This window comes from Oncorhynchus kisutch, linkage group LG17 (genome assembly GCF_002021735.2).
Source record: "Oncorhynchus kisutch isolate 150728-3 linkage group LG17, Okis_V2, whole genome shotgun sequence".
In the NCBI taxonomy this organism is placed as follows: Eukaryota; Metazoa; Chordata; class Actinopteri; order Salmoniformes; family Salmonidae; genus Oncorhynchus; species Oncorhynchus kisutch.
In genome coordinates this window covers 74,653,695-74,667,587 of record NC_034190.2, presented here as the reverse complement: position 1 = coordinate 74,667,587, position 13,893 = coordinate 74,653,695, and the positions used below count along the sequence as shown (strand labels likewise).

The following is a 13,893-nucleotide window of genomic DNA, read 5'->3' as shown; positions in this document are numbered from 1 at the left end:
TGAGTACGGTATTGGAGGCTATTTTGTAAATGACATCGCCGAAGTCGAGGATTGGTAGGATGGTCAGTTTTACAAGGGTATGTTTGGCAGCATGAGTGAAGGATGCTTCATTGCGAAATAGGAAGCCAATTCTAGATTTAACTTTGGATTGGAGATGTTTGATGTGGGTCTGGAAGGAGAGTTTACAGTCTAACCAGGAGAGAGTGTGTTTGTGTCTAGAAGAGGAGGACATGGAGTTAGGAGAGAGAGTGTGTTTGTGTCTAGAAGAGGAGGACATGGAGTTAGGAGAGAGAGTGTGTTTGTGTCTAGAAGAGGAGGACATGGAGTTAGGAGAGAGAGTGTGTTTGTGTCTAGAAGAGGAGGACATGGAGTTAGGAGAGAGAGTGTGTTTGTGTCTAGAAGAGGAGGACATGGAGTTAGGAGAGAGAGTGTGTTTGTGTCTAGAAGAGGAGGACATGGAGTTAAGAGAGAGTGTGTTTGTGTCTAGAAGATGAGGACATGGAGTTAGGAGAGAGAGTGTGTGTTTGTGTCTAGAAGAGGAGGACATGGAGTTAGGAGAGAGAGTGTGTTTGTGTCTAGAAGAGGAGGACATGGAGTTAGGAGAGAGTGTGTTTGTGTCTAGAAGAGGAGGACATGGAGTTAGGAGAGAGTGTGTGTGTTTGTGTCTAGAAGAGGAGGACATGGAGTTAGGAGAGAGAGTGTGTTTGTGTCTAGAAGAGGAGGACATGGAGTTAGGAGAGAGTGTGTTTGTGTCTAGAAGAGGAGGACATGGAGTTAGGAGAGAGAGTGTGTTTGTGTCTAGAAGAGGTGGACATGGAGTTAGGAGAGAGTGTGTTTGTGTCTAGAAGATGAGGACATGGAGATAGGAGAGTGTGTGTTTGTGTCTAGAATAGGAGGACATGGAGTTAGGAGAGAGTGTGTTTGTGTCTAGAAGAGGAGGACATGGAGTTAGGAGAGAGAGTGTTTGTGTCTAGAAGAGGCGGACATGGAGTTAGGAGAGAGAGTGTGTTTGTGTCTAGAAGAGGGGGACATGGAGTTAGGAGAGAGTGTGTTTGTGTCTAGAAGAGGGGGACATGGAGTTAGGAGAGAGAGTGTGTATTTGTGTCTAGAAGAGGGGGACATGGAGTTAGGAGAGTGTGTGTTTATGTCTAGAAGAGGAGGACATGGAGTTAGGAGAGAGAGAGTGTGTGTGTGTCTCGAAGAGGAGGACATGGAGTTATGAGAGAGTGTGTTTGTGTCTAGAAGAGGAGGACATGGAGTAAGGAGAGAGAGTGTGTGTTTGTGTCTAGAAGAGGAGGACATGGAGTTAGGAGAGAGTGTGTTTGTGTCTAGAAGAGGAGGACATGGAGTTAGGAGAGAGAGTGTGTTTGTGTCTAGAAGAGGGGGACATGGAGTTAGGAGAGAGAGTGTGTTTGTGTCTAGAAGAGGAGGACATGGAGTTAGGAGAGAGTGTGTGTGTTTGTGTCTAGAATAGGCGGACATGGAGTTAGGAGAGAGAGTGTTTATGTGTAGAAGAGGAGGACATGGAGTTAGGAGAGTGAGTGTATTTGTGTCTAGAAGAGGAGGACATGGCGTTAGGAGAGAGTGTGTGTGTTTGTCTCTAGAAGAGGAGGACATGGAGTTAGGAGAGAGTGTGTGTGTTTGTGTCTAGAAGAGGTGGACATGGAGTTAGGAGAGAGTGTGTATTTGTGTCTAGAAGAGGAGGACATGGAGTTAGGAGAGAGTGTGTTTATGTCTAGAAGAGGAGGACATGGAGTTAGGAGAGAGAGTGTATTTGTGTCTAGAAGAGGAGGACATGGAGTTAGGAGAGAGAGTGTGTATTTGTCTCTAGAAGAGGAGGACATGGAGTTAGGAGAGAGTGTGTGTGTTTGTGTCTAGAAGAGAATGACATGGAGTTAGGAGAGAGTGTGTATTTGTGTCTAGAAGAGGAGGACATGGAGTTAGGAGAGAGTGTGTTTATGTCTAGAAGAGGAGGACATGGAGTTAGGAGAGAGAGTGTGTGTTAGTGTCTAGAAGAGGAGGACATGGAGTTAGGAGAGAGAGTGTTTGTGTCTAGAAGAGGTGGACATGGAGTTAGGAGAGAGTGTGTATTTGTGTCTAGAAGAGGAGGACATGGAGTTAGGAGAGAGTGTGTTTATGTCTAGAAGAGGAGGGCATGGAGTTAGGAGAGAGAGTGTGTGTTAGTGTCTAGAAGAGGAGGACATGGAGTTAGGAGAGAGAGTGCTTGTGTCTAGAAGAGGTGGACATGGAGGTAGGAGAGAGTGTGTTTGTGTCTAGAAGAGGTGGACATGGAGGTAGGAGAGAGTGTGTTTGTGTCTAGAAGAGGAGGACATGGAGTTAGGAGAGAGTGTGTTTGTGTCTAGAAGAGGAGGACATGGAGTTAGGAGAGAGTGTGTGTGTTTGTGTCTAGAAGAGGAGGACATGGAGTTAGGAGAGAGAGTGTGTTTGTGTCTAGAAGAGGAGGACATGGAGTTAGGAGAGAGTGTGTTTGTGTCTAGAAGAGGAGGACATGGAGTTAGGAGAGAGAGTGTGTTTGTGTCTAGAAGAGGTGGACATGGAGTTAGGAGAGAGTGTGTTTGTGTCTAGAAGATGAGGACATGGAGATAGAAGAGTGTGTGTTTGTGTCTAGAATAGGAGGACATGGAGTTAGGAGAGAGAGTGTTTGTGTCTAGAAGAGGCGGACATGGAGTTAGGAGAGAGAGTGTGTTTGTGTCTAGAAGAGGGGGACATGGAGTTAGGAGAGAGTGTGTTTGTGTCTAGAAGAGGGGGACATGGAGTTAGGAGAGAGAGTGTGTATTTGTGTCTAGAAGAGGGGGACATGGAGTTAGGAGAGTGTGTGTTTATGTCTAGAAGAGGAGGACATGGAGTTAGGAGAGAGAGAGTGTGTGTGTGTCTCGAAGAGGAGGACATGGAGTAAGGAGAGAGTGTGTTTGTGTCTAGAAGAGGAGGACATGGAGTTAGGAGAGAGTGTGTTTGTGTCTAGAAGAGGAGGACATGGAGTTAGGAGAGAGAGTGTGTTTGTGTCTAGAAGAGGGGGACATGGAGTTAGGAGAGAGAGTGTGTTTGTGTCTAGAAGAGGAGGACATGGAGTTAGGAGAGAGAGTGTTTGTGTCTAGAATAGGAGGACATGGAGTTAGGAGAGAGAGTGTTTATGTGTAGAAGAGGAGGACATGGAGTTAGGAGAGTGAGTGTATTTGTGTCTAGAAGAGGAGGACATGGCGTTAGGAGAGACAGTGTGTATTTGTCTCTAGAAGAGGAGGACATGGAGTTAGGAGAGAGTGTGTGTGTTTGTGTCTAGAAGAGGTGGACATGGAGTTAGGAGAGAGTGTGTATTTGTGTCTAGAAGAGGAGGACATGGAGTTAGGAGAGAGTGTGTTTATGTCTAGAAGAGGAGGACATGGAGTTAGGAGAGAGAGTGTATTTGTGTCTAGAAGAGGAGGACATGGAGTTAGGAGAGACAGTGTGTATTTGTCTCTAGAAGAGGAGGACATGGAGTTAGGAGAGAGTGTGTGTGTTTGTGTCTAGAAGAGAATGACATGGAGTTAGGAGAGAGTGTGTATTTGTGTCTAGAAGAGGAGGACATGGAGTTAGGAGAGAGTGTGTTTATGTCTAGAAGAGGAGGACATGGAGTTAGGAGAGAGAGTGTGTGTTAGTGTCTAGAAGAGGAGGACATGGAGTTAGGAGAGAGAGTGTTTGTGTCTAGAAGAGGTGGACATGGAGTTAGGAGAGAGGGAGTATTTGTGTCTAGAAGAGGAGGACATGGAGTTAGGAGAGAGTGTGTTTATGTCTAGAAGAGGAGGGCATGGAGTTAGGAGAGAGAGTGTGTGTTAGTGTCTAGAAGAGGAGGACATGGAGTTAGGAGAGAGAGTGTTTGTGTCTAGAAGAGGTGGACATGGAGGTAGGAGAGAGTGTGTTTGTGTCTAGAAGAGGTGGACATGGAGGTAGGAGAGAGTGTGTTTGTGTCTAGAAGAGGCGGACATGGAGTTAGGAGAGAGAGTGTGTGTGTTTCGAAAGAGGAGGACATGGAGTTAGGAGAGAGAGTGTGTTTGTGTCTAGAAGAGGAGGACATGGAGTTAGGAGAGAGAGTGTGTTTGTGTCTAGAAGAGGAGGACATGGAGTTAGGAGAGAGTGTGTTTGTGTCTAGAAGAGGAGGACATGGAGTTAGGAGAGAGTGTGTGTGTTTGTGTCTAGAAGAGGAGGACATGGAGTTAGGAGAGAGACTGTGTTTGTGTCTAGAAGAGGAGGACATGGAGTTAGGAGAGAGTGTGTTTGTGTCTAGAAGAGGAGGACATGGAGTTAGGAGAGAGAGTGTGTTTGTGTCTAGAAGAGGTGGACATGGAGTTAGGAGAGAGTGTGTTTGTGTCTAGAAGATGAGGACAAGGAGATAGAAGAGTGTGTGTTTGTGTCTAGAATAGGAGGACATGGAGTTAGGAGAGAGAGTGTTTGTGTCTAGAAGAGGCGGACATGGAGTTAGGAGAGAGAGTGTGTTTGTGTCTAGAAGAGGGGGACATGGAGTTAGGAGAGAGTGTGTTTGTGTCTAGAAGAGGGGGACATGGAGTTAGGAGAGAGAGTGTGTATTTGTGTCTAGAAGAGGAGGACATGGAGTAAGGAGAGAGTGTGTTTGTGTCTAGAAGAGGAGGACATGGAGTTAGGAGAGAGAGAGTGTGTGTGTGTCTCGAAGAGGAGGACATGGAGTAAGGAGAGAGTGTGTTTGTGTCTAGAAGAGGAGGACATGGAGTTAGGAGAGAGTGTGTTTGTGTCTAGAAGAGGAGGACATGGAGTTAGGAGAGAGAGTGTGTTTGTGTCTAGAAGAGGGGGACATGGAGTTAGGAGAGAGAGTGTGTTTGTGTCTAGAAGAGGAGGACATGGAGTTAGGAGAGAGAGTGTATTTGTGTCTAGAAGAGGAGGACATGGAGTTAGGAGAGAGAGTGTGTATTTGTCTCTAGAAGAGGAGGACATGGAGTTAGGAGAGAGTGTGTATTTGTGTCTAGAAGAGGAGGACATGGAGTTAGGAGAGAGTGTGTTTATGTCTAGAAGAGGAGGACATGGAGTTAGGAGAGAGAGTGTGTGTTAGTGTCTAGAAGAGGAGGACATGGAGTTAGGAGAGAGAGTGTTTGTGTCTAGAAGAGGTGGACATGGAGTTAGGAGAGAGTGTGTATTTGTGTCTAGAAGAGGAGGACATGGAGTTAGGAGAGAGTGTGTTTATGTCTAGAAGAGGGCATGGAGTTAGGAGAGAGAGTGTGTGTTAGTGTCTAGAAGAGGAGGACATGGAGTTAGGAGAGAGAGTGTTTGTGTCTAGAAGAGGTGGACATGGAGGTAGGAGAGAGTGTGTTTGTGTCTAGAAGAGGTGGACATGGAGGTAGGAGAGAGTGTGTTTGTGTCTAGAAGAGGCGGACATGGAGTTAGGAGAGAGAGTGTGTGTGTTTCGAAAGAGGAGGACATGGAGTTAGGAGAGAGAGTGTTTGTGTCTAGAAGAGGAGGACATGGAGTTAGGAGAGAGAGTGTGTTTGTGTCTAACACATTTTGACCCAGACTGAGGCAACCAACGCTTGTACGAAGTCGGTCTGGGGATCCAGTGTACTCATAGAACTGCCAGAGATAGGAGATCTGGAGAGGGGAATGTGATACAACTACCCTGGTTCCAGATCTGTTTGTACCGTCTTGCCAATTTCTATGGTAACAGTCACACCAATGACCATAGGAGTTGACAAGACAGCACAATTAGATCTGGAACCAGGCATGAATACAACAGAACACAACAGAGAACTTGATGACCTATCCATGGGAGACGCATCCAAGCTCAGACACAATGACATACACATTAATATATTAATACATTAATTCCCTCTCTCTATTTCAACACCAATGTTCATGTTTTATTTAGCTTTCAGCACAACAACAGAGAAGGATTTATTCCACTGAGCTATTTCATAAATGTTGAATCCAAAAGGCCCATCTGTGTGCACTTAATGGTGTTTTTCTCCAGCAATAACAAACGTGTTTGTTCTGGCTTTCAGCCATTTGTCTGATGAGTCGTCTCCCCATGCCAGCCTGACTGTTGGGAGGGAGAGTGTTCGTGGCCTAACAGATGTGAGGTGTGGCACACAGACACTTGTCGTCTCCGTTAGGAGCCTCCTTCATACGCATAGATACACACAGGGAGGCTGTACATGATGAGAGTTTATAGGGTGTAGAACAGCAATGGAGAGGGTGGCTGTTAGATGGGAGTTTCTTGCCTGGGACTAGCCTCTCAGAGAGACCACACATATCAGATGAGGCAGAGTTTAGACATGAGCAGACACATCCCTCTGAAAAGCTAGACTAAACAACAGGACTTCATTAGAGAGCGCTATAACTCACTCGACTATAACAGCCATCCCAGCCCAGCCAGACATGGCAGTCAGACAGGGCAGATGCTACACCCATGTCCTTCAGACAGACAGAGAGGGCAGAACCTGACCAATGTTACACTGGCTGAACAAGGCTTTATGTCTTTACTGCACTAATTAAATGGCGATGTGAGTGCCAAGACATGGCCACCATGGTTTGTACTGAATATCATCTGTGGATGAGCTGAATGGGAAGCGAGGTTAGTGAAGCTAAAGAGCCATCAGAAAACATCTAAACCCAATGTCCTTTCTAAACCCAATTTTCATTGTTGGACATAAAAAACACTAAGGAATCAGCTCAAAGTGATTTTAATTGAAGAAATCTGTTCCCAAGTATTTCCACACATAATAGAGACACATCGTATTCAAATGTAAGCGAGGCTTGAAATTATTATGTTTTAGTCAATTCCGGTCAATTTGCAGTCTACAAATTATTTGTAATTACAGTCGGTTCCGGCCCCCCGACCAGCCGCTCCAGGCAAAATTGGCCCGCAGCTGAATCTCAAATCAAATCAAATTAGATTTTATGTCATAATACAACAAGTGTAGACCTTACTGTGAAATGCTTACTGAAAAGCCCAAACCAACAATGCAGTTGTAAGAAAATAGAGTTAAGAAAAAAATGACAAAGGTAATGTTGTGGAAATTCTTACTCAGAGACACTCGAAGTCAATCTTAAATGAATCATTGTTTATTGTCAGTGCGTCGGAGAGGTTCCAACAAACTTAATGCACCATAGTGGACATCTGTCAGAAGTTCTAACGGGGCAGTCCTGTTTAGTTCTTATATACTGCAGAAAAGTCATATTTGCATGATTTAGCTTATTAATAATTCATTAATAATTAACGTTTGTTTAATTCATGTGACCAACCAATACTGGTTCAAGCATGTGACAGACCAACACCTCACAAGGCTTCTTCTCTCTAAACCGAGACCATGAAACTGAGATATCCCTTTCTCTTAACAAGGTTCTGGGCGTAGTGCCAAATTACAGACACTGAGAGTGAAGATTTGTTCAATCAGTCACTTGCATGAACACAGAAATTGCTTTACAGAAAAGCACAAACATAGAAACAACTCTGATCCATTGTGGAGGCTGTGGGGATGGTCCAGTCCATCAGTCTAAGACATGTGCTACTGAAATTGTATATGGTTATATTATGTAAGAACAAGGGTGCAAAACTAATACAAATGATTATTTTATGACAAATGTGCTTTCTCCCGTGATGAATAGCGGTTGCTGTCCACGCCTTTTCCTAGACCATGTTGCTATATGCATAACAGCAAAGTTAATCAGCATACTGATGTGGAGAACAATGTGGTGGAGGCAGCAGCGGAGTTAGGAGATGAGAAAACAGCCCTTGTCTTATTGTCTAAGAAGAGAGTGAGGAGAGAGGAAACTCCAACTAAATTAGGTCTATAATCAACTGTTAAATGTACCTGGCTTTATAAATCATACATATATATATTTACAGAAATAAGACAGATCCTGCTCCTGTTGCCTGTTTGAGTGTTTGTTTAATAGCCTACTGATTCTGTGAGCAGAGCCTCATGCAAGACATCAGTCAAGAAGTTAAAGCTTGGTCGCAAATGGGTCTTCCAAATGGACAATGACCCCAAGCATACTTCCAAAGTTGTGGCAAAATGGCTTAAGGACAACAAAGTCAAGGTATTGGAGTGGCCCTCACAAAGCCCTGACCTAAATCCCATAGAACATTTGTGGGCAGAACTGAAAAAGCGTATGCGAGCAAGGAAGCCTACAAACCTGACTTAGTTACACCAGCTCTGTCAGGAGGAATGGGCCAAAATTCACCCAACTTATTGTGGGAAGCTTGTGGAAGGCTACCCAAAATGTTTGACCCAAGTTAAACAATTTAAAGGCAATGCTACCAAATACTAATTGAGTGTATGTAAACTTCTGACCCACTGGGAATGTGATGAAAGATATAAAAGCTGAAATAAATCACTCTCTCTGATGTTTTTCCTAAACAAATGAGGGATTTCAGTAACAGAATTTTGAGTCCAAAGTGGCTGTACTTATATTGCATCTTCTGCAACACGGACAGCACAATACGCACTGTTGATGTTCGGTGGTGGTCGCTGCAGCAGGGAGGAGAGAGAGACATTGGGTGCTAGTCACACAGTCACTCGCTGTCATTGTTTTTAACACGGTCAAACTCCCTGTAGTAATTTGTGTCTTAATTATTTAATCAAACAGTGTGTTTAAAGCATCAGACAAGCTCAGTGCATGTAGTTGATTTGATTAAAACACATAGGATGTGTCTATAAAAATTTCAACCAATCGATTGGTCGAAAGGACATACGACTCTCGGTCTATCATAATTTGTTTTAGTAGGGGACAGCCCTAAACTGTACTTACAGATATCAGGCGACTCGTCCGACCCATCTGGACAATCCTTCTCACCATCACAGCGCCATCCTTTAGAGATGCAGGTCACCTGATCTTTACACACAAACTGCTTAGGACTACACGTCTTCGGAGCTGGAAAAGACAGAACACAGAACACATGTACTATTACCAACATTTGTTTTTGTTTGTTTGTTTTTTTACCCCTTTTTCCTCCCCAATTCCATGGTATTCAGTTGGTAGTAGTTACATGCTTATATCATCGCTGCAACTCCCGTACGGACTCAGGAGAGGCGAAGGTTGAGAGCCATGCGTCCTCTGAAACACAACCCAACCTAACCGAATTGATTCTTGAAACAATGCACATCCAACCCGGAAGCCAGCCACACCAATGTGTCGGAGGAAACACCGTACACCTGGCGACCTGGTCAGCATGGGTTGGGTTGTGTTTCAGAGGACGCATGGCTTGGCCCCCAACAGGAGTAGCTAGTGCGCGATGAGACAAGGATATCCCTACCGGCCAAACACTCCCTAAACCGGACAACGCTAGGCCAATTGTGCAACGCCCCATCAGTCCAAAACGAACGTTCAAAGCAATATTGTGACGACACATGCAACCTATGAATATAGACTTACATAGACTGGCCTAATACAGTGGATCTTTACACATTTTCCAGAGTGTGGCTGACTTACCAGACCTGGGTTCAAGTAGTATTTATTATCTTTCAAAAAACGCTCAGAGTTTGATTGAGCCTGGCTGGAGTGTCAGCTGGGTGGGTTTGCAACTTTTGGGACTATTCCATTGGTTCAATTGCACCAGGCAAGCCTAATCCAAGGCAGCTAGAATATTTCGAAGATAGCTAATACTATTTGGACCCAGGTGTGAGTTTCCGTTTAATGATGTCAGCCGTGGGGCAGTGCCAGAAATAGTTACTGGGCCATTGAGCTGTCAGGGCTACTCTGTGGTGCTACCATGTGGTACATCAACCTCAATAATCTCTGCTGACATATACTGCTCAGAAATGCCACACTGGGCTTTTTCTTAGAAGGCATCTCATTTCCTGTGGTGGGTGGGATAAAGAGCAAGGTTGTGTGAACTTGTGTTGACCCCTGCATGGTCATCCAGCCACAGGGTGTGCATGTGTGTGTGTGTGTGTGTGTGTGTATATGTGTGTGCGTGTGTGTGTGTGCATCACCCTGATCTGGGCTATGGTCTTTTATATCAATTTCCATGAGTCTAGAAAATTCCAACCCAGACCTGTGGGGAACAGCCTGGTTTGTTGCTGACAGCCAGGTCTTATGACAAAGATGCTAGTTTGACAGGCTGAGACTGGCAGTGCGTTTCCTCACTCACTCAGTGACATTGGTATTCATATAGAGGAGAAGGATGAAGAGGGGTAGGAGGAGGAGAACCCTCATCTTAGGAGGGAAGGAGAAAGATGGAGGGAAGGAGAAAGATGGGGAGGATGAGGTGGGAGAAGAGGAGGGGGAGGAGTCACATACACTCACTCACAGTCGCAGCGCAGAGCAGACCATCTAATTGTAATTCTCTGCAGGTACGGAGCCCTATCCCCACTCACCCTGGGTGTCCTTACTCACCCTGGCTGACCTCTCCCCCTCTCCTTCTTTCCCCCTCTCCTTCTTTCCCCCTCTCCTTCACTTGGCAGGCAGAGAAGTGTTTGTGGGAAGGGAGGTGATGCGGGTGCACCACAAAGGAGAAACAATGTGACAGTAATCACTAGAGAGTATTACGGCAGTGTATCATTGCGGTCACATTCTCTCTAAACTGTCAGGGTAAGGGATTGAGGCTAGAGAGCGCTGGGAGGGAGGGTGTGTGTTTGTGTGTGGATTGGTTCTTCTATCCTTGTGGGGACATTTCCCACATCCCCTGAGGATAAAGGCTATTTTAAGCTTAGGGGTTAGGTTTAAGGTTACATTTAGGGTCAGGAAATTAATTTTAGGTCCCCACGAGGATAGAAGAACATAACATGTGTGTGTGTGTGTGTGTGTGTGTGTGTGTGTGTGTGTGTGTGTGTGTGTGTGTGTGTGTGTGTGTGTGTGTGTGTGTGTGTGTGTGTGTGTGTGTGTGGTCAAATGCGGTGACTCATGAGTGTCAGGTTATTATAAATACAATTAGAAGCTAAATGTTTTGCTGCAGATCAAATAACAGCTGTCTTTAATACACTAACAACACCTTGATATTTGAAACAATGAAGAGAGTGATGACACTTAACATTCAAAGCCACATCGCAGCTCTCTTTCAGGCCTCTCAATTTACACTCAAGGACATGAGAGAACGAACATTTCCAAATGAAGGCATTTTCCAGTGTCCCAGGAATGTAATGTTTGAACACAACCATGAATAGATTGGGAGGCATGAGAGTACTAAATGGAAAGTGCCCTAACAACAGCACAGGGGAGAGGGGAAATAAGAAAGTGAATGAGTGGAGGGAGGGAGAGAAAGCTATAAAAGAAGGGACAGAGGCCAATGACTGAATCAACTAAGACGACACACAGCACATGAGGGAGCACTGAGATACTAGGCTAGGCTAACCAAGGCTAACCTGAGGGTTATTGGAAGTTACAGCTTCCTATATTTATTGGTCATTTCTCTCTATTTTGTTTATTTATGGGTCAATTCTGAAATGCTGTAAATACATTAGCTCCACTTCCAATGAAATTCTACTCTTCCATTAATATACTACTCTTCCATTAATTTACTAGCCTTGCATTAATATACTACCCTTCCATTAATATACTACTCTTCCATTAATATACTACCCTTCCATTTATTATTATACTACCCTTCCATTATTATACTACCCTTCCATTATTATACTACCCTTCCATTTATTATACTACCCTTCCATTTATTATACTACCCTTCCATTTATTATACTACCCTTCCATTAATATACTACCCTTCCATTTATTATACTACCCTTCCATGTATTATACTACCCTTCCATTATTATACTACCCTTCCATTAATATACTACCCTTCCATGTATTATACTACCCTTCCATTATTATACTACCCTTCCATCAATATACTACCCTTCCATTTATTATACTACCCTTCCATTAATATACTACCCTTCCATTTATTATACTACCCTTCCATTAATATACTACCCTTCCATTTATTATACTACCCTTCCATTATTATACTACCCTTCCATTTATTATACTACTCTTCCATTTATTATACCACCCTTCCATTTATTATACTACCCTTCCATTAATATACTACCCTTCCATTTATTATACTACCCTTCCATTAATATACTACCCTTCCATTTATTATACTACCCTTCCATTAATATACTACCCTTTCATTTATTATACTACCCTTCCATTTATTATACTACTCTTTCATTAACTTACTACCCTTCCATTCATATATTACCCTTCCATTAATATACCACCCTTATATTAATATACCACCCTTACATTAATACACTACCCTTACATCAATACACTACCATTTCATTAATTTACTACCATTTTATTCATGTACCACCATTTCATTAATATACTACCCTTCCTATGAGTACAATTACATGCACACAATAATGTGATTATTGTGGATAGTCAGATAAATATAATAGTTTGATAGAATTTAATAGAAGTTTGATAGAATTTTAAAAAAGTTATTGTTGAATATTATTCATACTAATCAGACAGATTTTTTACAACACTATGAAAAATCTGGGAAACCAGGGCTGATATTCATAGCTGACTTTGAAAAAAAGCCTTTGGATAAAGTACGACTGGAATTTATATATAGACTTCCGTTCAAAAGTTTGGGGTCATTTAGAAATGTTCTTGTTTTTGAAAGAAAAGCAATTTTTTTGTCCATTAAAATAACATCAAATTGATCAGAAATACAGTGTAGACATTGTTAATGTTGTAAATTACTATTGTAGCTGGAAATGGCAGATTTTTTATAGAATATCTACCCCCAAAACACAAGTCTCAATGTCAACAGTGAAGAGGCGACTCCGGGATGCTGGCCTTCTAGGCAGAGTTCCTCTGTCCAGTGTCTGTGTTCTTTTGCCCATCTTAATCTTTTATTTTTATTGGCCAGTCTGAGATATGGCTTTTTCTTTGCAACTCTGTCTATAAGGCTTCAGTCAAACAAAGGTTATACTTAAATCCAAACTGGTTTTATAGCAGATTATTAAGAATGTCTCACCCCAAGTTAAAGAATGTCCTTTTCCCCTTTATTCAGATTACAACCTCTCACTTTCAGTTATTTGAAAATGAAATCATCTACAAAATATTGCTATTATTAAAACAAATCGAAATCAAAACTGGATGGTCTTCAGAGATACATTGGGGCAAAAAAGTATTTAGTCAGCCACCAATTGTGCACCACTTAAAAAGATGAGAGAGGACTGTAATTGTCATCATAGGCACACTTCAACTATGACAGACAAAATTAGGTTATTTGGTCAATAACAAAAGTTTATCTCAATACTTTGTTTTCTGTAAGTCTTCACAAGGTTTTCACACACTGTTGCTGGTATTTTGGCCCATTCCTCCATGCAGATCTCCTCTAGATCAGTGATGTTTTGGGGCTGTTGCTGGGCGGTTGCTGGGCAACACAGACTTTCAACTCCCTCCAAAGATTTTCTATGGGGTTGAGATCTGGAGACTGGCTAGGCCACTCCAGGACCTTGAAATGCTTCTTACGAAGCCACTCCTTCGTTGCCCAGGCGGTGTGTTTGGGATCATTGTCATGCTGAAAGACCCAGCCACGTTTCATCTTCAATGCCCTTGCTGATGGAAGGAGGTTTTCACTTAAAATGTCAAGATACATGGCCCCATTCATTCTTTCCTTTACACGGATCAGTCGCCCTGGTCCCTTTGCAGAAAAACAGCCCCAAAGCATGATGTTTCCACCCCCATGCTTCACAGTAGGTATGATGTTCTTTGGATGCAACTCAGCATTCTTTGTCCTCCAAACACGACGAGTTGAGTATTTACCAAAAAGTTATATTTTGGTTTCATCTGACCATATGACATTCTCCCAATCTTCTTCTGGATCATCCAAATGCTCTCTAGCAAACTTCAGATGGGCCTGGACATGTACTGGCTTAAGCAGGGGGACACGTCTGGCACTGCAGGATT

The 13,893-nt window shown here is 43.2% G+C and overlaps 1 protein-coding gene across 3 annotated transcripts in view; it reads right to left on the bottom strand.

The window, feature by feature from the left end:
* The window catches only part of LOC116354436 (low-density lipoprotein receptor-related protein 1-like), a 224,550-nt gene that overhangs the window by 177,484 nt on the left and 33,173 nt on the right, over nucleotides 1–13,893 (bottom strand). For all 3 annotated transcript variants that reach the window (XM_031794590.1, XM_031794591.1, XM_031794592.1), the window contains exon 2: nucleotides 8,770–8,892. In XM_031794590.1, the coding sequence (XP_031650450.1) occupies nucleotides 8,770–8,892 (123 nt within the window). The remainder of the gene's footprint in view (nucleotides 1–8,769; nucleotides 8,893–13,893) is intronic.